This window comes from Maniola jurtina, chromosome 8 (assembly GCF_905333055.1).
Source record: "Maniola jurtina chromosome 8, ilManJurt1.1, whole genome shotgun sequence".
Lineage (NCBI taxonomy): Eukaryota > Metazoa > Arthropoda > Insecta > Lepidoptera > Nymphalidae > Maniola > Maniola jurtina.
In genome coordinates, this window is record NC_060036.1 from 1,683,591 (window position 1) to 1,709,805 (window position 26,215).

Here is a 26,215-nt window from a genome sequence, read left to right on the forward strand (position 1 = left end):
AGCAAAATTTTATATTCCTAACTAGTTTAGTTTTGAGATAGCCCCCTTCACAAAAATGGTCTAAAACTGACAACTTTGACGGCCCTCTATTTTCTTATTTTTTGAGAAAAAAACTAATTCGTACTCTACACAATGAGCTGTAAACAATGATACCTACTCCACATGCTGGGGTAATAAAAAATTTTCATGTATGGGAGCCTCTCTTTTGAAAAATAATTTAATTGAATTTCTAATTCAATATTTGGTTTTGAGTCAGTGCTCTACACCAAATGCTGAAATTTCAGGCTAGTCACTCATTTCGTCTACGAGCTAGAGACTTTGTGACGCACGGACAGACGGAAGACAGGCAGACAGCAGAGTGACATTAATAGAGCTCCGTCTTTACCTTTAAAACAGCGACGCTTTTAATTTCTTCGGACAGTGAAAAATTGAATATGTAGTTTTTTGGTCAATAAATATTTTTCAGTTTTAATTTTCGTGTTAAAATATATTTGGCAGTGACAACCCTATGTGTGACTGGTGTCATATATGGTGATAGTGTCTCAAGTTTTAATATAATCATAAAACATCCCAACATTCTGCTTCTCGATTTTGTGATTTACTCACCGTATAATTACTTGGTATTAATTAGTAGGCACCTAGGGAAATATTATGTCTTTATTTTATCTGTCTATCCATACCTACTAAGTGTGTCTACAAAAGTTCTGTCTGTCTGTCTGTTAGCTTTTCACGGGGACGGTATTGTGCCGCCTGAATCCAGCGGCCCCCTGCGACTCGACAGATGTCGCCCGTCCACCTAGTGGGTCTTCAATTCCACAGACAATATTAGACTTGCCTTTACCAAAGTTTAAAAAATCCATTAAAAGCTCCTGGCAAAAGCATATTACACAATCGAAGATTATGTAAATGATAAAAAAGCATGGATTTGACTCGCTCCAGCAATGCGTGGGTCTGCAATTGCTTGTATAGTATAGAATATTATTGTAAATTAAACAATTGAAAAGAGCAACCGCCGAGTTTCTTGCTGGTTCTTCTCGGTAGGAACGGCATTCCGAACCAGTGGTAAATTATTTGACGATTCAAAAGCACTTGTAAAAGTTTATTTGAATAAAAATCTATTCTATTCTATTCTATTCAAAATCGGCGCTTTCCAATGTGAGGTCGTTATTCCAGCACCATGGGACCCCAACGTCCATCGGTTTTCCGAACTATATGCCCTGTCCATTGCCACTTGAGCTCTGCAACCCGCTGAGTTATGTCGATGACTCTGGTTAAATGTTGTTTGATAAGGGGGCACGGCAGAGCCCCCGCCAAGACGAGCCAAACGGCGGCCGGGGCGCTACGTACCTTTTTCTGGAAGCGTTTCGCCGTATTTTCGGACTGTCATAGCTTCGGTCTGGATATAACTATTCCAAACATGTCGATAGCTTTCATAGTTACTGAAATAATCGACTGTGACAAACGGACGGACAAAGTCGCACCATAAGGGTTCTATTTTACAATCCATAATATCCATTTTACAACGGATCCCTAACAACCATACCCCTTCCAAGTTGGCCCGCTTCCATCTTAGACTGCATCATCACACACTTATCACCAGGTGAGTCGCAATCAAAGGCTAACTTGTAAGGATAAAAAAGTTTCGGAATCCAGTTGACAGGCGAGGTGGGAGAGGGGAGAGAGGTGTGAGGGGAAGAGGGGTATAATAAAAGAAGCGTTATTAAATCCATTAGGTCCCCATTTCAAGTTAATTGATAATAATAGTTTCCTTCGGCCATTTTATGTTCACTTAACAAAATATGTAGGCATAATGGACTTTTCAGATATGGCTCAAAGTTTTTTCTTGAACGAGTAAATTAGAATTCTCTCAGTACCCATATTTAGATCGGGTTAGATCTCGTGGCAGCTCTAACTCTTCAGAGTTCTTTTTTTAAATTTATAGACTAGCGTTTGGCTGCAATCAGACCTGGTGGCAAGTGATGATGTAGCCTAAGATGGAGCGCGCTTGCCTAGAAGATGCTTATTCATTCTTGAATTGATGGTACCCATATTATAATTCAAGGGGAAAACTGATGCTAGAAGGACGTTCCAAATCCTAGCGGTTCGAATTAGAAATGAGGAAGCTAAGGATTTCTGTGCGTTTTAAGCAACTAAATATCACTTCACCATTGAAGAAAGTGATATTTACGCGCCCGGGATCGAAACCCCGACCTTCCGAACAGAAGTAGACTATCACCACTCAAATCTGGTCATAACTTCATAAGTAACCCTATTTGCTCTAAGATATTATGACACGGGTGCTATTAGACGAGATTTATTTAGCTGTCAGTGGCGTTGTTCGAGACGCTGGCGCTGAGTAAATCCTATTTCATAAATCAAATAGAAAGTTGCCTAATGCTACTTTGCTATTTTGTTGCGAGTTCGCGATTAAACGAGCAAAACCTTTGGGCGTCGCGAAATAACTTTTGCCGGAGTTCAAAAGAAGATGGAAGCTCTGTATTTTTACACGGGTGTCCAAAAACAGGGTGATGTTTTCACTGGTTATGTATCATACGATACCCATAGGATCCTGAGACGCCTCATACCTAACTGACGCGGACGGCACCGCTGTGTTTTTTATTGGGTACTAGCCGATGCCCGCGACTTCGCCCGCGTGGATTTAGGTTTTTCAAAATCCCGTGGGAACTCTTTGATTTTCCGGGATAAAAAGTAGCCTATGTGCTAATCCAGGATATTATCTATCTCCATTCCGAATTTCAGCCAAATCCGTCCAGTAGTTTTTGCGTGAAGGAGTAACAAACATACACACACACACACACACACATACAAACTTTCGCCTTTATAATATTAGTGTGATGTGAAGTGTGATTCCACCTAGCCGGGAGGGGCCGGGGATTCAATCCCGGACATGGAGCTATATGTACGTTTTAAGCAATTAAATATCAGCTGTTTTAACGGTGACGAGAACTATCGTGAGGACACCTGCATCCCTGATCTCCATAATATTCTCAAGGGTGCGTAAAGTCTGTCAATCCGTACTTGGCCAGCGCGGCCTAACCCTTCTCATTCTGAGAGGAGACCCCCAGTAGTGATCGCTTGATCATGATGACTGTTTTCAATGATTTTCAAAACACTGGACCAATATGTGGAGGAGTCATCCAACCTTCATCCATAGTGTTAATGAAACATAAATAGTAAACCAAATGTACACAGTGCCAGAGTGATTGTCTTCACACATTCTCTATTGCGACAGGCGAGCTTCGAATATTATACTCGAGGACGGCGGCGGTTAATTTCATTTCATAATAATTTATCGACTACTCCCAACTATTCCGTAGCTTTAGTATGAGCACATCTCACCAATTCTACTAGGTATCACAAAACTGTGCAAGACCGTAAACCACAACAGTCAATGATATTAATTCTGACTCTTTGTAGGTTTCTGGAAAAGGTTGAAGTTTTGAAAATTTTAAGAATTTTATCTACCTACCCACTGGCACTCGCGCCATCAAGGCGAAAAGACGAAGCATTATCAAAATCGGCTGAGCCGTTGAGTAATTACGAGCGGACATACATACACACATACAGGTCAAACACATAACCTTCCTTTTGGGCTTTGGCGTAGTAGGGTAAAAAGGCTCGTCCTCACTGGCTGACTGATCTATCAACACAAATCCTAAGACGCAAAAAAAGACGCAAGGGTTATAGATCTGAAAATTTGTGAGAAGATTCGAACTTCTTCCCTAAGGGGGTCCATATTATACGATATAAACGATGAAAGTCCGCCGTTTTTGCATAAATACATGTTTCAGAATTTTTGGAAATTCCACTACTATCTGATTTTCAAAAAATTGAAAACTCGAGCGAAGGTTAGGCAGATCAACTAGTAACTTCATAACTTAGAACTGTGCATTGTGTGAGGAATGAGGAGGCTCCTGTCAGAAACGCAGGTACGTTAAGTGATTCAGATTAAAAAAAAAAGTAATAGTTTGTTAAAATAAATTGTTTTCTTTTTAAAATAAATTGTACGAACAAGGCAATTTAGGTCTATTTCATTTTATTGATTTTTTTTAAATAAAAAATAGCGCAGCAAACGAGCAGGCGGGTCACCTGACGTTAAGCGAGGCCTTTCAGGAATTTGTTGGTTTACAGTGCTGTGTCCAAAATCTATCAACGTTATCGAGGTATCCAAACTTGTACTAAGCCTGCAGTCGTTCTAACTTCTAACCATCCTCTTGTTAATTGAAAATAATTTAAACTTTACGACCATTGAGTTTAAATTACAAGATTTAGTTCTAAACACTTGTAGACTTTCCTTTCTCTTCACGATCGTCATAATTCTATTTGACTTTTATAAATAACTAGCTTTTGCCCGCGACTTCATCCGCATACTTAATTCATATAGTCTATATAATTTTGCATTTGAGAATAATTTTGCTACGCTCAGGTATCTTACTTTGAAAATTGAAAGACATTTTAATCATTTTTTTTTGTGGTGTTACCACAAATTCACGGTTTTCGAATTTCTATTTTTTTTGTGCTATAAGACCTACCTATCTGCCTTTCATGATTCTAGGTCAACGGTAAGTATTGACATAAAAGACAGACGGACAGATGGACAAACAGACAACAAAGTGATCCTATCAGGGTTCCGTTTTTCCTTTTGAGGTACGGAACCCTAAAAATGAGCTCAGTGGCTATCATTCAGTGTTAGTTACTGAGTTAGCGAATCACCCCGCCTGGTTGGGTGGGATTCTGGCTGAAAATGCTTTTTAGTAGGGGTCTACATTTGTTAATTTTGAGAATGGCGGTCTTTGTAAAATAATTGAAAAGTTAATTAAAAGTATATAATCGTTTATATTCGGTTTACCTTTAACAATAGTAAGTATAAATGTTATCAGGAACAAAAAAAAAAACAGTTAACGCTTTAACGCCACGTCAACGAACTAATAATTATTATTATAATAGATATGTTGTATGTTAGAACTGTTAAATTTATCGTTCCGAATACGCGTTTCTTTCAGATAAGCGTGTAACTTGTAGGTATGGTTTACGACTCGTTTTATTACCTAGCGCCACTTGGAAGAGTGGGTTAATTTAGTTGTTTAACTGTTAACTGTGTCAACTGTGTAAGTATGTACCTACCTATGGAAATAATGTAAAAAGTTAAAAAAAATCCCGACTGGGGGTTTTCGCGTGAATTTAGAATGTTGGCTAAAGGGTAGTTTTTTTATTTTATTTTATTCACTATAGGAAAGCGCTTGACCACAACCACACCTGATGGAAAGTGATGATGTGGTCTAAGATGGGACGCGTTTACCTAGAAGGTGCCTAACAATTATTAACAAAATTAAAATAATTAAAATATTAAAATAATTATATATCAGTATAATTATTAAGTACTTTGAGCAGTTTGCAGCGTGGGCAGGGCCGTGTATGATAAAACTAGATATTTAGGTATTTTGCTATGTCTTGTAAACTTGTGTCCATTTGCGAAATCCTAAATATTGAAACCTCAGTTTCACAACGGATTTAATCAAGAGTGGATTGAAAATTAAATTGTCCTAGATTTATGAAATGATATTTCTTTATAAGTGATAGAGCTTAAGACTAGTGGTTAAAGACGTCCACCTAGTCGGGAGAGGCCGGGGGTTCAATCCCGGACATGGAGCTATCTGCTATGTACGTTTTCAGTACCGGCCACACAGGCCGCGTATGCGTCGCGTAAGCGTAGACGTAGCGCGTACCATTGCGTTGTATTGTATGGAACTGTATGAGACATGGCCATCGATGGACATGGCATACCGCTTTCGTGGCGTGAACCTTCGTGTAGACGTAATGCGTGCAGTTATGTCAACGGATTCACGCGCGTCACTACGCACGTGTCACGTGTACGTGCTTGGTGTGAATCGGTTTTTAAGCAATTAAATATCAGTTGTATCACGGCGAAGGAAATCATCGTGAGAAAACCTGCATGCCTGAGAGTTTCCATAACGCAACGTTCTCAAAGGTGTGTGAAGTCTGACTCTTGCTCAGTAGTGCACCAGCGCTGGGGTTGATGTTGATGAGACATGTCAGTGCAGATAAAGCCACCGTTTAACTAAGAGCACAATTACACGGTGTTTATGTCTGTCCTATCGATGTTCATCGCATATAGCCATGATTGTAAACAACGCTATTATACCTAATTGCCCGGCTTTGACGCAAAAACTACCGTCAAATTGACCGTAAGTACCTACCAAGACAAGAAAAGACAACAATAACTTCTGTCTTTTCTCTAGATGCCAATCCTATTCCTTCTTTCATATGTAAGTAGGTACATAAGATGATTACTGGGTAGATTTTAATCTAGATTAATTTAGATTTAGAATGCACTATATTGCAGCTATACATATAGAGAGGCATATTCGCCCAGCGAATAATCTCTTAAAATAAAGATTTTAAAAAAAAGTACCTACCAAGTATAGTATGTAACAAGTTGAGATGGCAATCGGGGTATGAGGCGGGGGGACGCTCCGCACACCCGCACGTCATCCGCGTGCGTACATGCGTATGGGCGGGGCATTCCCTCCCCGGTTGAGATCTCAACCTGTCGCGCACTATACTTATCTTCTTCTCTACATAGTATAAAACAAAGACGCTTCCCGCGCGCCGTCTTTATCTCTGTAGGAGTAGGTACGCTTAGAGCTTTTAAACTGCGCAACGGATTTTAATGTGGTTTTAAGCAATAGATAGCGTCTTTAAGAGGAAGGTTTATATTATGTATAGTTAAATATTGTTTTGTGTTAATTTGTTGAAATATGACGATAAAATCACTCCACACTAACACTACGTTAGTTTTTACATTACCACCGTCCATTTGTCCGTCCGTCTGCCTGTCTGTCTGTGGGCTGTACTCATGTATACTCTACCTAACTCTTTACCTATTACGGTTCACGAGATACAGCTCGCTGAGGGACGGACGGACGGACGGGCGGACAGCGGAGGATTAGTAATAGGGTCCCGATGGCAGCCTTTGGGTACGGAACCCTAAAAATTGACAAATCATCAACAAGACAAATGCATTAGTGATAAAAGATATCAAGTTGGATAAACCTGTTTGCGTCAAAAATACCTAAGTAGTCATCAATTAGTATGGGTTAGAAAAACATTTTCCTACCCAATAGCCCGTCGTGCCATCATCTCATCGCAATTATATACCGACCTACTGGGACGTTTTCCAATCAATTGCATTCATGTTTTAGTGATGTAGTGAAATATCGATAATATATTTTGAAAAGTACATATTATATCTCGCGCCTGCGTCCCCTACATAGTTAATATTCCACGGGCACATAAAATAGATAAATAATATAATTGATTTTTTGTTTCTGATTCGCATCACTAAGGTACGAAATGCCCGAAATGGCTCGTGTTTTCCCTGCCACCAAAAATGTATAAGAACTAATGCATCATCACTAATCCCACCACATGATTGGAAAAATGTATATATGTAACGCTCAAAGACTGAAGACGCTCATTGAACGAAAATACATTAAAAAAAAGATTCCAACGAATTGAGAACCTCCTCCTTTTTGAAGTCGGTTAAAAATATCTTACAACGCATTGTGGTCATTGTTGCGGCTACATTAAGGTTAACATGAATGCCCAAAAACGCCATAATTATCACGTTAATCAACGCGTTAAACTGAGGGGCCACACTTGAACGGTTAACGTCTCATGCCAATTGAATTGGGATTAAGATCGTCCATGTTGTAAATGCTAGTGTTCGTTGATCGTGGCTACATCTACGTTTAACGGGAAACGCCGTTGAACATCGCGTTGTTAGCCGTTAATGTGGCCGGGACATGAAACATCCACGAAGCAAAATTCGTGTCGTGGCTATCATGTTATACGATACGCGTAGTGGCAATGAAGAAAAGCCATAACGAAATGGAACTATATTTAGTATTATGGCAACAGCCATAGCCTCTCATCAGACCAGATCAGAGACAATTTAGAAATTATAATCCCAAATTGCCCTTGCCGGGAATCGAACCCGGACCTCTCATTTATAACACGCTCACCACGCCAGGGAGGTTATCAAAAGTCGTCTAATTAATTATATTATAAGTTACCCATAAAATTAGGTACTCTTTACTTTGAAAAGCTGACCTAATAAACTTATCGATAGCATTGCTGAAATAGCACGCACGTCACTACCTCGCTCCAGGGTGAATTACCACCCGTATATCCGGTCAATGAACCTTGACACAGACCTACGCATCTACATGAGTGTACACTCATGATAAGATAGAAATTCTCATTGAACTAAATTACAATAGCGACTTTTCCGAATTTAATATTATTATGCGAAGTTTATTTTACTATATTTACGTTCTATTTATTTATTACACTCCATCCGCCGATTACTTTATATTTTAATGAAACCATTAACTCAAAGTTGCCTGAAAGGGATCCCTGATTCAGCCTGATATTGTACAACTTAAGAGGGCTCTCTCCGTCACTCGTATCATACAATCGTAGTTCCAATTTCATTTGAATATTAAGCAACCAAAGTCCATGAAATGTAGACATATTCTAGAAACTAATATCTATGTCTACGATTGTATGAAACGAGTGACGGAGAGAACCCTGTTAACTAAAGTTGCACAGTAGGCATAATATGTCTTGAATATTTCTGTATATCCTTCGCCGATTACCTACATTATTCATAGTTTTGAAATTAACTTAAATTTATTTGTAACTCAAAGAAGGAAAGAAAGGTTAGGTGCTCGACATGGTTTGAATAAATAAATCATTAATTCCCCCTTTAATATTAATATGCTACGTACGAGTAGCCACCTAGGTCCTAGTGTGAACTTAGTCATAACTTATCTTCAGTGCGAAGGTGTTGAAGACTGCGGTACATACATGATTTATCTCTAATAATCCTACGTAATATATCATAATTTTGACATTATATTACATTAATATTGTAGTGTGTGTCTGTGTGACCTAATAAAACCTGACAGTATACATATAATAAATTATCTATTTCTATACAATCAGGACACCTGCTAGAGGCACCTGAGCCCAGAACTATGAGTAAAGTAATTGAATTGATATCTTTTAAGGTCTTCGCACATTACACAGACTCGAACTCGACGTCGACTCCACTCCGACTCGACTATGCAATAAAGCATAGAAATGTGAGCTGTATATTAAGTGCCTTACGATAGAATTTTCAATATTTAACTAGGTTCACGGACTTCGTCTGTGTTGGTGTTAGCTGGCGGGCGTGCTCTGCCTTTTTGGAGTGTTTTTTTTTTTTTTTTTGTTTAAGCTGACTGGAAAGCGCTCTAAGGGGGTGCCGTGCGTATGTCGGCGAGCGCCGGCATAGACGGAGTCCATACTTGTATAGTTTAACTAACTTGTTACAAATAACTACAAACTTGACATTGGCTAATCTTTGTAAAGCCAGACGAGAGAGAGAAAAAAAACTAGGTTCTCAAGTCGTAAAATTATGGCACAGATTTTTTTAGGATTTACTATCGTAAAACTGTGCTTGACTATCTTTCACTTGTTTACCATGCTTTGACCGTACCGAACCTACATCATCCATGCTTTGATTTGAGGGGATTTTTTATATATATTTAGTTAAAGACCTGGAAAATGATCTAGGCCGCGTTAGTTCCGAAAAATCAAAGATTTTCCACGGGATTTCTGTAAGAGACCTTAGAATGTCAGAACAACCAACTACGAACAATCGGAAAAGCGCGAGTCGGATTCACACACGAAGAGTTCCGTACCACCGTACAGCAATAACGCTTTCTAATTTCTTTTAATTTTCATATTATTTTTTGTTATAGCGGCAATAGAAATACACGTTCTGTGAAAAATGCAACTCTCTACTATTATGGTACATGAGATACAGCCCGCTGATAGACAGACGGATAGACGGACGGACAGCGGTGTTTAGTAATAGGGTCCCGTTGGTAACGTTCGGATACGGAACCCTAAAAAACAGAGTAAACCTGCTTTTAAAATTAAAAAGATTTCCTGAAATTGAAAGTGTTCCTTCTTTTAGTACTGTCTACGGAACCCAAAGATAAATTGTATTTTATTCATACAAGCACAATAGATGGAATCTTTTGTAGTCAGAAACTTAGTTTTCGGTTCACGTGCGCCCTGATACCTAGTCATAAAATGACATGCGGGCTCTAAGGGACATTCGGGGCGCTGGAAAAATACGGAAAATACTCTTGAAACCAGGACTTTTCTTATACAGGGTGCCCCGAGATGTGATGTCTAAAAGAAAAATTTAAATACTAATATCAAGGGGTATCCAAATCACCCCAATGTACGAGTATGCTCAGCGATTTTTAGTATTTTAGGAGTTATGAATTTTTTAATGTTTTTTTCATGATTTTCATCCGTCGCGTCGGTGGGTTTTTTTTTCTCTTTCTGTTGAAACTTTTTGGACATTTTTTTAGTAATAATGAGTAACTATAAACTAAAAATTTACGGTTTACCTAGGCATTATTGTTCCATAATGAAATTCCGAAATAATAAAATTTTCAAAATGGCCGTGATGTAAATTAAAAAAAATTAAAAAGTACATAATCTTGTTCGGTAGCCTTCGTGAGCGAGCCCATATTGAACATTTTATTATTGTCAATTACGCGGAAAAAAAGGTACATTCGTTTCAAATAAAAAGACTGCTGCCCCTGTTCCTAGCTGCTCAAAAGATAGGCGATTGATATTCCTTATTTTACTTACACCCAGTAGAAGGGAATATTGCATCACACTATCACACTAATATTATAAAGGCGAAAGTTTGTGTGTATGTTTATGTGTATGTTTGTGTATGTGTTTGTGTGTGTGTGCGTGTGTGTGTGTGTGTGTGTGTGTGTGTGTGTGTGTGTGTGTATGTATGTTTGTTACTCCTTCACGCAAAAACTACTTGACGGATTTGGCTGAAATTTGGAATGGAGATAGATAATACCCTGGATTAACACATAGGCTACTTTTTATCCCGGAAAATCAAGGAGTTGTCACGGGATTTTGAAAAACCTAAATCCACGCGGGCGAAGTTGCGGGCATCGGCTAGTAATTGCATAATTGGAAAAGTTCATAGTAGGCCTCTGTTACTTGATTGCCCACTTACATCTACATTTAATAATGCTTATTTAATTTATTTATTTCAGGTACGCAAAATTTACTATAACTGGATTCGTTGGCATTTGAAAATGTCAAATACATCGTAAAATGTACTCGTAAGTAGACAAATGGCTTATAAAACACAATGCGATTTAAAGCTTAACCCGTCGAGATAGGTTTCGAAATCGAATGGCGTTATTGTACGATTTTATTATAATTATTGTAGAGGTTGTCGTGTAATTTGTTTGATTATACGGAAGGTATTAATTTAATGAGTCATAATACAAAATAGAGACTCGTGGAGATCGTCTTTAGAGCCATTACCGCGCATAGACACGGCGACTTCCATATAACCACAGATATAACTTACAGATTCTAACTATCGCCATCGACTGAGTTGCCGGGCGACTAGTCGACCGTGTGTTAGGGGTCTTAGGCACTTGTTGCACTGCCGTCGAGGAAGCAATTATCTTTTTCGCTCAAGAAACGTAGAATCGATATATGATTCTGTGATCTATGTCAATCACTATTCACTGCCCATGTTATAGATGCGAAAAGTTAATTTGTTGGTTTGTCTTTCAATCACGTCTCAACGGAGCAACGGATCGACGTGATTTTTTGGATGGATATATGTAGTTAAAGACCCGGAAAGGAACATAGGCTACTTTTTATCCCGGAAAATCAAAGAGTTCCCACGGGATTTTTAAAAACCTAAATGCACGCGGACGAAGTCGCTACTAAAAAATTTATTAATAGTTGACCGCTGACTGTTGTCGGCAAGAACTCTTTCTTCACTAGCTTGTGACAGCGACAAGAACTTTTGAAGAAAAATCTCGCTTAGCGACGCTTTCTTGGTAGTCAAAACGTTCGCGCAATTTGCGTAGGGATTAAATTACTGGCCCTTGCACACTCGCTCCAGGCCTAGCGATAAATCCCAACTACACACTCGCTTCTCTTTCTTCGCCAGCTCGTTTCTCGCTCATCGTTGGAGGTTGGTAAATTTCCTGATGCTCTCACGCACAAACTCGACGGTATAGAAGAGAGCATATTAAATGTAATGTAAGGTGGAGGCACCAGAATATTATCATTCTCTCTTATTTTTGATTCTGAACCCGACTCACACTTGACCGATTTTATTACATCCATACCCCTTAACGGTTTCTATACGGCATCGTACCAGAACGCTTAAACTTTTGGCCTTTGCCGGTAGGGTGGGACGTAGCTTCTCACCAGAAAATTTTACCTACCTTTTATTAATAGATTTAGACAGATGACCTTTGCAGAATACGCAATAACTTAACTAATCCGTTAACAAAGTTAATAATATTGTGCTTACAAAATGTCAGCGTCTAGTTTTGGTCTTGGACACTAATTTGTGTAAATTATTGAGACGCACATCGTTCATGCATTCAATAATTAAAGTAACCGCAAACTGTTTAAGTTTTCGAGACTTAGGTATTTTTTTTTACTAATACGACATTGGCACAGTGGCATTGAGTGCTTTTCTGCATACACATGAGTGATTTAAACTAACAATTACGTAGCTATATATGGATCGCACTAATTATTATTCATATTTATTAAATTATTATTAAACATGCACAAAAGAAAAACAATTTATCGCAAGCCTCTTACAGAACAAGTGTAAATTAAAAATTTATAACACCCCCGACAAGTGAAGGTTACAGTAACTAGAAAAGAGCTGATAACTCTCAAATGGCTGAACCGATTTTCTTGGATTATAGCTAAGAACACTCTCGATCAAGCCACCTTTCAAACAAAAAAAACTAAATTAAAATCGGTTCATTAGTTTAGGAGCTACGATGCCACAGACAGATACACAGATACACAAAAACACAGATACACACGTCAAACTTATAACACCCCTCTTTTTGGGTCGGGAGTTAAAAACATACACATTGCCATTGGTAGATGTAACTTGTAAAGAAATAGCCCTTGCAGTTTTGTGCAGTTCATTTGTATCTACTCTATAATATGTCTGTCCGTCTGCCTGCCTTATTACATGACAACCCAAAAAAGGAGTGTAATATTTTCAGGGTTCATGTATGTATGTGGTTTCTTTATTTCACCTTAACTTCTAAATGCCTTAACAGATTTGGATATATGGAGTACTGTTCGATAAGGATTCTAATAACAATCATTCATCACGAGTGACACTCGCTAAAATTAAAAAAAAAATGCGGCTTTAATATGGTGTCATTGTCAAATATGAAATTTTTTAATTCGTTTAAGTATTTGGCAAGGCACTTGATTTTTTTTAATTATTTTATCACGACTTGTTTCTAAAATGTTGTGATACATAGCCAACCGGATAAAAAAAGAAGTACCTAATACCTACATATTTAAATACGTGCTTGTGTGTGAGAACCCATGTTTTCCCAGTAGAACTTTAATCTTAGTTGTACACATTTTTTGTGACTTCAAGTACATGAAATGTTGATGTTAACAAGTTATTAGTTAACAAGTACAAGGAAATAAGAGATATAAGAACGTCACGCGAAGGTCGGTCGCGTGTAAAGTCTCCAACCGTCCGGGTTTCCCCGGATCTGTCCTGTTGGAGAATGTGGAGAGCATCCGGGGAGCGTATGTTGTTTTTTAGGGTTCCGTACCTCAAAAGGAAAAGCGGAACCCTTATAGGATCACTTTGTTGTCTGTCAATAACAATAATTGACAATTCTATAAAATAAAACTATAGGGTGTCCAGCGGGAATTTTTCAACTTTAAATTATTGTAACTCCTGTGTTAGCGGGGCTAGCGGGTCGGGGGAGGTAGCATTTGTTGCGTGGTCTTTGCGGATTAGTTATAAAAAATGAGTCATTGGTCTGGTGCGCATCGCGCGTTTGCGGTGGACCAGTATTTGAAGTGTGGTGAATCGTTGGTTCGAGCACGTTGAGTATTCTGTTCCCACTTTCATATTCGGCGATTAAGCGATGGTCCAAGCACGCAACTTATCTGGTCGTGGGTGCAGAGATTCCGTCAAGAAGGAACAGTGGTAAATAGGCCTCCTCCGGGACCGTCAACGTCAACAGCAACGCCAGAACGTGTGGCAGAGGTGCGTCAGGAAATCATTACAAATCCAAGGAAATCGGTAACAAAGATCACAGCCTCCACAGGAATTAAAAAGTCAACTGTGCATGTGATTTTAAAGAAGCATTTAAATCTTCAAAATGCAAATCGCCCAAAAACTGAATGACAGCGACTATATTTTGAGAGAATCATACGCCAGAACGATGTTGGAAAGTTTTCGGACTCCCAAAACACTCGGAAGCATATTGTTTAGCGATGCGGCTCATTTTCACATCAGGCGGTATGTTAATAAACAAAATATGCGATACTGGAGCGCCACAAATCCAAGGGAACGGCATCAGAAGAGCTTACACTGACCAAAAACGACGGTATGGTGCGCGAGAACTTTGCTCCCGCGTAATGGCGAATATGAAAGTTCCCTTGCAAGAGTGTTTTGCAAGAAATGGTCATCATTTGGACGACATTATTTTTAAAAAATAAAATCCGCAAGCCTATATTACATTTTTTTACTATAATTAATATTCTTTTATTATTCGTTTGTTTTTATTTTAATTTTGAAATAGAAAAATTCCCGCTGGACACCTTTTATATCTAAATTAAAACAAAAACTATATTAAATTAAAAACTAAAATAAATTAAATTAAATCTAAAACCTTTATTTTGCGCATTTGCATTTCTTTTTTGGTGTTCTTGTCATAAAGTATATTTCATTTCTTCTACTTTCAAATACCTATAAGTACGTTTTTTGAGCTTCTTGTCCTAGTTTATAGACTTTCCAGATGGCAAACTTAGTCGCGTGTCAGCGAGCGTGCGTCAAATTGTATGTCGGCGAGGGAAATTATCTCGCCACGTGCGAGGAGCGAAGGGATAGGGAGTTTAGGGACGTAGGGAGTTAGGGAGGGCCCTGATTTGACACTCGGATACAGCCTTGTCGGCACGGAAAAAATCTTTTCTATTCTAAATAGTACAAAACAAAGTAGCTGTAGGTACGCAGTTGTATAATCTATTTTTATTTAACTGACTAAAAGGTAAATAAGTAGCTTCTCTAAGTGCATTATATTCCACATGAGTAGATAGTCATAGTCATAGTTATTACCTATACGTACGCGGCGCAAAGATTCTTGTTACCGTGAACTAACAATGAAATCATAGCACGTTGGGATGAATGGGTTGGTTGGACAGTGGTTGGACCTGATTGGATCGCAGCACAGGTCGAGGTGACGTTAGAAATCGGGGGCTTCGTCTTCACCGGCGTTAACGCTGTGCTGAGAAAAAACACGGGCAATAACTATGGAAGGGCTCTCTCCGTCACTCGTTTCATACAATCGTAGTTCCAATTTCATTTGAATATTAAGCAACCAAAGTCCATGAAATTTTGCAGACATATTCTAGAAACTAATATCTATGTCTGTGGTTTTCCAGATTTCTGTTAAAATATTCGGTTTCAAAGTTAGTCTTGAAATTTTCATACAAATCTTTGAGCCCCTGTAATTTTAAAACTACATATTTTTAGAAAAATCTAAAACACCACAGACACAGATATTAGTTTCTAGAATATGTCTGCAAAATTTCATGGACTTTGGTTGCTTAATATTCAAAAGAAATTGGAACTACGATTGTATGAAACGAGTGGAAACGAGTGACGGAGAGAGCCCTGTTAATACTTATAAGGCATTCCGAACCAGTGGTAGATGCTTTTGACGATTCAAAAGAACTTGTAAAAGTCTAATTGAATAAAAATATTTTGAATTTTGAATTTGAATTTTGAATTTTACAGATGAAGTTGTGGGTTAAATATAGTGAATATCTAAATTATAAAGAGAAACGACGTGACGACTGATCTATCAACGCACAGCTCAAAGTACTGGACGGACAGAGCTGGGCATGACTATTATGACGTAGACATCCGCTAAGAAAGGGTTTTTGAAAATTCATCCGCTATGGGAGTAAAATAGGGGGTTGTTGGTGTAGTCCACGCGGACGAAGTCGCGAGTTCAGCTAGTTTGGAAATAAAACCCAATTTATTAGATTAATTAAGCCGTGATTCACGTAAAAGGAATGTAAGTAAGTGGTCGTTGCAAGAGTCCGTAGTTGGAGCGTGGAGAACAGCCGAACAAGGCCGGATGCGAAGCGGCCTTGCCTCGCCACTGCATTTGGGGATCGCATTTCTTCATTGCTTTGTACCTACTTTGGTGCACTTCGGGCGATGAGTTTTTTTAACCCCCGACCCAAAAAGAGGGGTGTTATAAGTTTGACGTGTGTATGTGTCTGTGGCATCGCAGCTCCTAAGCTAGTAAACCGATTTTAATTAACTTTTTCTGTTTGAAAAGGATCGAAAGTCTTTGAAAGCCGTTTGAAAGTTATCAGCTCTTTTCTAGTTACTGTAACCTTCACTTGTCGGGGGTGTTATAAATTTTTAATTTACACTTGTTAAATTCCATTAAATTCCATATTTTTCCTTCCTGTGTTGAGGGCAATAAGCAGAGGAACTTTCAGCTTTTTATAAAAATGACTAATATCTGGCACGCGCTGGCTCTCTTTCTAAAACTCTAACAACCAACTTTTTACATCGCTGGCTAAGTTACTCTGAGCTTTCCTAATAATTATGAGGCCCATAGTTTCATCAAAGTGGTTGTCGTCTGTATGTAGTATCTCTCTACTTTTTTACAGACTAGCGCTTGACTGCAATCACACCTACTGACAAGTGGTGATGCAGCGTAAGATGGAGTGCGCTTGCCTAGAAGATGCCTATTCACTTTTGAGTTAAAGGTACCTACTCATATTAAAAGTGGAGGGAAAAACTAAAGTCAGAAGGACGTTCCATACCCTAGCTAATCGGATTAGAAACGATGAAGCAAATCTAGAATCAATTCGCACAAATTACTAAAATAGTACAAGTAAATCGACGCGTACGAAGTCACGCGAATCAGCTAGTTAGCTTAAAACAAGTTAAAAGACTTCTTGGAGTTCAAAACAAAACTTCGTGATCAATCCGACCCGAACAGCTTGCGCAACTTTTGACGATCCTTGAAATAACACCGTTCGAAAGTACGGCAAATGTTACAGATATGACTATATGCATGTTTATAATATATACCATAGTTTATACTGAACTAATACTAATACGCGTCAGTCAGACAAGCAGGTATTATTTAAATATTTTTATCAAATTATAGGAATGCCCTCCGAAAACCTACACGAAGAACACAGGTTCACATTAGTTTTTAACTCTCGGGTAACCTCTACACGTTGTGATCTCTATCCTTCGCGTAGGTTATCGTTCGCGTAGGTTTTGGGAGGGCATTCCAATAATTCGTTAATTTTTTTTAAATAATACCAGCTCTTTCTGAGTGACGCTTATAAAATTATATATAACGCGTTGTTGAATTTCATTTTGTCAGAGCTCTTGCAATTTTATTAAATGCCACAACATATTATTCCATCAAGAGCGCTATTCTCCCTAATAGAATGCTAATATTATTCCTAACTGTTTAGATAATATTATTTATTTGTTTGACTCTACGAAATAGAATATCCGTAGCCTTCGTAAAGGCCAGTTGCACATCAGGCCGTTAAAGTAAACAGCACCATCATCTCAACCCTCGCCGGCACCAGTCTCTTCTCACCTCCCTTCAGCTGTGGAAATAGGTAATCGACACGTATCGGTCCGGGTTCAATTCCCGGCTGGAGTAATTTGGAAATTTATAATGTCTAAATTGCTGCTTCAGCCGCACCTACTCGTAGTCACCATACCGGCAATGATGTGCTGTCAATCGATTTAGCGTTCTGGTACGATGCAGGGTAGAAACCGATTAGGAGTCTGCGTTCAATTAAAATGCCATATCCGTTCCAAGTTAGCCGGCTTCCATTTCAGACTGCATCGAGATTTGTCTCTTTATGTAGGTACTTGTGCTTTAAGACCTATGCACCGCCTTTCATTTTCTAGGTCAATGGGAAGTACCCTATAGGTTTCTTAACAGACACGACAGACAGACAACAAAATGATATATAATATAATCTTATTACCTATATTATAAACCTATAATCCTTTTTTTCTTTCGATATACAAAATCCTTAAAATGAATTTTACCAGTCACCATTTTACCACCGAACCACATGACGTCGGGCGAGTTTCCATTCTTACCATCGTCTGTGTTTCCTACCAATTACAATACGGTTATCTTTAAAACAAGAGTGAATTGACACATTCTATGTAGGTAAATGCGTCCCATCTTATACCACATTACTTTCTATCAGGTGTGATTGTGGTCAAGCGCTTGACTATCACACTATAATATTATAAAGGCGAAAGTTTGTGTGTGTGTGTGTGTGTGTGTGTGTAATGTGTATGTTTGTTACTTCTTCACGCAAAAACTACTGGACGGATTTGGCTGAAATTTGGAATGAAGATAGATAATATCCTGGATTAACACATATGCTACTTTTTATCCCGGTAAATCAAAGAGTTCTCACGGGATTTCGAAAAACCCAAATCCACGCGGGCGAAGTCGCGGGCATCGCCTAGTAATGAATAAAAAAACTGGGTAGGTACCAAAATAATAACTACCGAAAAAGTAATTATTACATTTTACATGGCAAAAGTGTTCATTGTTTCATGTTCAAAGCGTCGTTATCATTATCCTTTAGCCACGAATGTGCAACCGGCCGTAAGTAGGTATTTGGTAGGTGTCGATTGGTTGACTAGATTTTGCGATAGTACACAACGCAATATAGGAAAGGTATGCAAATCATCGGCGGGCTCGAATAGATATGGAAATTGGAAATAATTGCGTATTTGCTTTTCATCGGGACTTGCCTAACGCGAGGCAATTTAATACTGGAAAATTATTTATTAGAGAGAAATATTAAATTGTATGTTCAGGTTTATAATTTTATCAAATCGTAAATGTTACCTGTGATTTAGTTTCTAGGGTTTAGAGGATTAATCTATACTAATTAAAAATACATAAATACAAAAGTAGTCTGTCTGTCTATTACTTTTCACGGCCCATCTGTTAAAACGATTTTGACGAACTTTGATACAGAGAGAGCTTGCATGCCAGAGAAGCTTTTTATCCCAGATTTTAAAAAAAAATTAAAATCAATGGGTTCCCACGTGATTTCTAAAAATCTCCATTACTGCTATAACAACAAATAATAAAAACTAAGATGACGAATTTCAAAATCGCTCCCATGGAAATTAAAAATAAATAAAAGCACATTTTTTAAAATAAAAATAGCGAGCAAACGAACTGGCGGGTCACCTGATGTTAAGTGATTACCGCCGCCCATGAATATTTGCAGTACCAGAGGAACCGCTAAAGCGTTGCCGGCTTTTCAGGACTTTGTTGGTCCGCCCCTTGCTGTAATCTAATGGAAAGATCGCAGAATAGAGTTGATTCCACAGTTTGCATGGTTTGGGATCTGGTACAACGGACGGTCGAAGTGCACCAGGCACCCAGGTATTGAGGGTGAAATTGCTTGTACATACTGTTTATCTTGTCTTGTATGATAGTACGGAACCCTTCACGTCCGAGTCAGACTCGTACTTGACCGGTTTTTATTCATCCCAAGCTACATTCGAAGACATAATATTTACACTTTCATAGACGTATAATAGATTGAGAGACATGCGCAGTCGCCAGTGTATTAGCTATTATATTATACTCTGTGGTATTAGCGGCCATTGTATAGAATAGTGATGTTGTACAACAAGTCGTCTGCCCTTTGATAGGATGATTATTTTCTCATAACCATTTCTCAGAGGCCGATTCCCACGCAATTTGTCTTTCGCTGCGTCAGATACGAGAAACATCTAATTAACGTTTGTATCACTATGCTCCGGCTACATTAAAGTTAACGTCAATGCCCAACAACGCCTTAAGCGACGAGATAATTTCCGCCGGTATACAACACATTGAAATGAGTGGCCACAGTAACGGTAGTAAACGTCTAATACCATTTACAATGCCGTTTAATGTCTTCATTTCAAGATGGACGTTGACTCTGCTACACTGTATATGACGAGCTATAACAGCTGTTATAATGAGTCTCAAATTTTATAATTTATGAATATATTTAAATCATTACCGAAGGAAAAAAGAACACAAAAAAAGAGAAGATAATATCCATACAGAAAAATAAAATCCATAATAAGCTCCGCTAACAAACGCGAGCGTTCCCATAAAGCTCGCGGCGGCGCACATTGCCGAACGTATGTGTGACACTGTGATCGTTTTTTTCGCGATAATTCTCCCTTTGAATCTTAACGACAAACTCCAAACGGCACTGTGAATGCAGTTGATCAAATTATCGGGATGATCGTGGCTACACCTACGCTTAACGGGAAACGCCGTTGAACAACGCGTTGGTGGCCGTTAATGTGGCCGGAACATTAGCCCATACTATTATTATGGTCACACTTCATAGGCACTTCTCCATACAAACGTATTACGCCTATTATTCTATTATTTCTTATTCTAGATATACTACTAAGCTAGTTTTATTAACTAGATGATCCGCGAGCAGGATATATACTAACTAGAAAATCCCGCGGGAACCACTGAACAAACACACACACACACACACACACGCACACACACGTATATTAGTGTGATAAGCTTACAAGCAGTGGCGTGCACATGGTTTTTATTCAGGGTAGGCATTTGTTAGCTACTACTATTTGTTAGTTACCTGTTTTCAAGCCGATCACAATGAAATCCTACCTACTGAGCTATTTCATATATCCTATTATATATGATATTTCCCGATATCGTGCACGCCACTGCTTACTGGTAATCAGGATCAACAAAGGATCAACAGAAACCAATTATATACCTATGGTTTCGGCGAACATCAAAAGCGTGTAAATGAGAATGTTTTAAGGGTGCCGTGATTAACATGCTAAAATCCACAGGGTTGGGCCAAGGGCGCCAGTTACCCTTTGGCGCTTTATCAAAATTAATGGTCATTATTTTTAAAATTGTCTCATACCTTGCAGGTTTTTTAAGAACGCCATCTTGAAATTTATTAAGACTTGCGAATATTACCTATGCACTGTGTTTGCTTTGTAAGTATTTTTTTTAGCAAAACGATAGCTAAAAACAATTTTAATATAATATTTCAGCGTTTATTAAGACGATCGCAGTCGGGTTTCAGTTTTCAACTTTAACTTGTGTAAAGTCGATTTAAGTTCATCTTTACTGAAGTTTCAATAAATAGCTTTTTCGAAACTCTTACAAAACTTACAACTTCAGACAGGAAGCCCTCAGAGTTTCGCAAACTTCCGAGTAACTTGGCAAAGGTCAATTTTGTTTTGCAATTTTCGCAAGTTACGAGATAACTTGGGTATTTCCAAGAAGTTGCATTTACTAGGAAATTCTTCAAACTTAATTTATCTTATTATTATCTAGTTACAAAACTTTGAGCTGATTGGTAAACAAAACACCGAGTAACGATCTTTGGAGTATTTTTCTGTTTTAGGGTTCCGTAACCCAATAGGTAGTAAAAATTTTGATAGATTATGTCTTCCTATAACAAACAAGGTAATAAAAATTCATAAAGGCCACCATAAAAAAAAGATATCTTATTTCTTACACAATGGTACGGAACCCTTCGTGTGCGAGTCCGACTCGCACTTGGCCGTTTTTTATTCCTACCAATAAATTAGTACCAGTACAAAGAAAAAGTTAAGTTGACAGGAAAGCACTAATCTCTCTATGAGATCTCTATTTGTGACCCTTGGAGGTGGAGAGGTTCTAAAGAAAGAAGAATACAACAAAGCTGTGCAAATTAGCCCTTGACTGTGATCGCACCTGATAGTAAGTGATGGTCTAGTCCAAGATGGTAGCGTACTAACTTGGAAGGGGTATGGCAGTTTTATTAAACCCGTACCCTCTTATAGGTTTCTACATGGTACCTAATGCTAACTCACTTGGCAGCACGGTTTTTCCTGAAGCCTCCCACAAAAGCAGCCCAGAAATAATTTTGAAATCTGATATTTTTCAAAAATAACTCGAAATAAATAACTCGTCGGTGTCTCGCATCATACCTATTATGCCTTATACATGTTAATTATACTTTTATTTATTTTATTATCTTTATAACCATTATCAAGATTTCTATTTACACACTGTACTCACTATGCACAATAACTATTGATTTTTAACCCCCGACCCAAAAAGAGGGGTGTTATAAGTTTGACGTGTGTATCTGTGTATCTGTGTGTCTGTGTATCTGTGTATCTGTGTATCTGTGTATCTGTCTGTGGCATCGTAGCGCCTAAACGAATGAACCGATTTTAATTTACTTTTTTTTGTTTGAAAGGTGGCTTGATCGAGAGTGTTCTTAGCTATAATCCAAAAAAATTGGTTCAGCCGTTTAAAAGTTATCAGCTATTTTCTAGTTTTCTTGTAGAAAAGAAGGTTACATAACCCTTAGGTTCATAATATTCAAGTGTCAATTGACAAATGTCAAGCTGTCAAGATGGACGTTGCCTAGATATACATAATTATTTATTTGAAAATGATTTGTCGGGGGTGTTGAAAATTTTTAATTTATTCTATTGAACTCCTGCGCGTAGCTCGTCTTGGCCCTGGCAGAATACCAGTTCTCAGGTTTTATTTTTAAAACCTGCAATCATCTTGTGCCATGTGGGTGCAAGAAGTGATTATTATTAAGTTCTTATTAAAAACTACTACTAACCCATTACTAACCTAAGTTGTTTATATTTATTATTTTCATTCAAAGTTTTGTTTTGTTGTAATCATTGTTTACTCGTTAATTGCACAAGATGAATAAATTAGTTTTTTTTCTTAAATGGGTCACTGGGTGGCTTTATTTCGTTCAGTGTCGCTCTGCAACGCACTGATAAGGAGGTCGGGGCGGTCTGCTGGAAACTAGTTACATAATACATTGAACATTGTGCTCAGCTGGCTGATAGCCGTGTTATAGCTAAAGTGCAATGGATGAGAATTATTTTATTTATTTTTAGAGTATTTATTTATTTTATTTATTAAGAAACGCTAAGAATATACATATTTAACATTTTATATATACTTACTTACAAACTATTATATGACCGATATGTATATCAATAACTAGCGTCCACAACATTTTTGTTAAGCGCCAGATAAACTTTATATTACAATAGACTTTACAGATATAATAGATACATACAAGTACTTAAATAGTAGGTATATGAAACATAATTACATTATAAAAAATAAAAATAAAATGACTATAGCTATGTTAAACAAAGGTTAAGTACTAAAAAATACAGTCATTTAGCTTTTGGATAAAATATGACCGGTGAGTTTTTTTTTGAAGGCAATAGCCGAGTCATGGAATATGTCGATGCCAGGTATCGTTTTAGATAGCTCATTATATTTAGCACACATACGTATAATTGGGGCTTGGTTCCCGAGATGTGAATTAACGAAAGGTATATAGAAGATTTTAGAGGATATACAGCTACGGGTAAAGTATCCATTTATTTATTTTATGTTTGACATAGATACTTAAACAAGGGGCGGGGGGGAACAGATTCCTGAACTGAAAGGCCGACAACAATTGGCGGTTCCTCTGGTGCTGCAAATGTTCATAGGCGGCGATAACCACTTCACATCAGGTGACGCATGTTTGCTCGTTATTTTTATCAAACAAAAAACTTGCTTCCGCTACACAGAGCTAGGCATATATTTAAATTTTAATATAAAAAAATCAAGGTACCTCAGCTCCTGAACTTGAAAACCGTTTATCCTTTCGAGTGATGCGTTATGCAGTTTTAGAGAGTTTTAGACATCATAAAATCGGTCAAGTGCGAGTTGAACTCGCACACGAAGGGTTCCGTACCATTGTACAAGAAATAAGTAACACTTTTCATGGCATCCATTTTGAAATTGTTTTTTTTCTCTCTCGTCTGGCTTTACAAAGATTAGCCAATGTCAAGTTTGTAGTTATTTTTTGTAACAAGTTAGTTAAACTATACAAGTATGGACCCCGTCTGTGCCGGCGCTCGCCGACATACGCACGGCGCCCCCTTAGAGCGCTTTCCAGTCAGTTTTAACAAAAAAAAAACACTTTAAAAAAGCAGAGCACGCCCGCCAGCTAACACCAACACAGACGAATTCCTTTAGAAATTTTACTATCTGTTGTCATACTGGCAATTGTTAGCAAAATAGTTTACACATTCTGTGAAAATTTTAAATCTCTACCTATTACAGTTAACGAGATACAGCCAGCAGACAGACAGACGGACGGACGGATGGGTAGCGGAGGCTTAGTAATAGAGTCCCATTTAGCGCCGATTAATTTATAATTTATTGTGACCGACCTGGAAGCTAACTTGAGACATAGAGAAGCTTGTCATCGCTTCGCCAAGATATCGTTGTATTTCCTTAAAGCACCATTATAATAATGGCAGCTTTACTGCTACTACCATCTAACCTACCTATAGGCTAATCCATACTTCCATACTACATGGCGTAAACACGATGTACACGTTATACGTACATCGTAAAACTGTGGTATAAATGCGAAAGTGTGTCTGTCTCTGTCTGTCTGCCTGTCTGCTAGCTCTTCAAGGCCCAAAAGTATAACCGATTTTGATGTTTGGCTCAGACTTAGCTTACATCCCGGGGTAAGTCATAGGCTACTGTTTATCCCGTAAAATTGAAGAGTTCCCACGGGATTCTCGAAAATCCATACGTTTAACCGATTTATATGGGTACAGAGGTACTTAGCTGGCGTTCCAGAAATTGACATAGGCAAACTTTTTATCCCGGAAAGAGAAGAGTTCCCACAGGATATTTAAAAAACATAAATCCACGCGGACGAAGTCGCGGGCATCATCTACTAAGTAATATTAAGCCAAGATATCGTATGCTAATCACAATTCGAAATCACGTTCGGCGCAAATATATAATTATCGGTCAATACTTACGACAATTAGCGGTACAAAGTGTACATAATTAGATAATAATTAATAATATTATGTACATTGTACATGTACATCGCATTATGTAAACAAAGGTTTGCATTAGCATTGTGCTCGACTACTTGCTAATTCAATAAGCCCTTACATAACAGGGATGATAGCTAGATACATTGATATATACATATATTGTATTATATTCACATTATTAATAACATTATGTCAAACGTTTATGACGTCACATCTATGAATTTTATACAAGCTCCATCACTTAAGCGAGCGTTTTGACGAGTACGCTGTCAGGCTAAAATGTTTTGGGATTTTTGGAAATTCCACCTCCTCACCAATCTTCAAAAGTTCCACCCAAGCGAAGCCAAGGCTGGCCCTCTAGTCAGTAGTCCATACTTTGATTATATAAATGCGATAGTTTGTCTGTCTGTCTGTCTGCTACGTTTTCATGGCCTAACCGCTGAACCGATTTTAATGAAAGGTACAGACTTGGGATACATACCGGGGCCGGATATAGACTACTTTTTATCCCGGAAAATCAAAGAGTTCCCACGGGATCTTTAAAAATCTAAATTCACGCGGATGAAGTCGCGGGCATCATCTAGTCTGAAATAAATATGAAACGCGACACCACCCAATTTGTTAGTCCCAAGGGAGATGTCAGTCAGCGGCCGTGCGTAACATTATACCGCAGAAATGTACCTATACTTGCGAAATATATGACTTATTTATCTAATCTAACTTATATAAGTACGCGACAGGTCAAGATGGCAATCGGGGTATGACGCGGGGCGACGCCTACCGCACACCCGCACGTCAGCCGCACTATCACTGACCGGGTTAGCGCGGGGACCGTGGGGGTGTAATTTTTTAAAAAGAATAATAGCCATGCTAATCATGACTAATACTCGCCTTTCCCCTCCAATTAAGCGTAAAGCTTGTGCCAGGAGTGGGTACGACAATAGTGCAACGGATGGGGTTTGAACCACCGACCTTACGGAATTCAGTCTGCTCCTCTTAACCGTTGAGCTATAGAGGCTTAATTTATCGATAACTACTTATTTCATTCACACCTGCAAGGAA

At 38.3% G+C, this 26,215-nt stretch overlaps 1 protein-coding gene and 1 long non-coding RNA gene across 2 annotated transcripts in view; one reads left to right on the top strand and one right to left on the bottom strand.

The window, feature by feature from the left end:
- Positions 1–11,451, top strand: part of LOC123867690 — a 60,048-nt gene extending 48,597 nt beyond the window's left edge. Inside the window, exon 2 of the mRNA XM_045909871.1 lies at positions 11,190–11,451. Coding sequence (XP_045765827.1) covers positions 11,190–11,249 — 60 coding nt within the window. The 3' untranslated portion in view covers positions 11,250–11,451. The remainder of the gene's footprint in view (positions 1–11,189) is intronic.
- A 324-nt stretch (positions 11,452–11,775) lies between these two features.
- Positions 11,776–25,056, bottom strand: LOC123867531. Its single transcript, XR_006796436.1, has 2 exons — positions 25,009–25,056; positions 11,776–11,853 (listed from the first exon to the last, which is right to left on the bottom strand). It is a non-coding gene; the product is annotated as an uncharacterized LOC123867531 (long non-coding RNA).
- Positions 25,057–26,215: the final 1,159 nt, after the last annotated feature.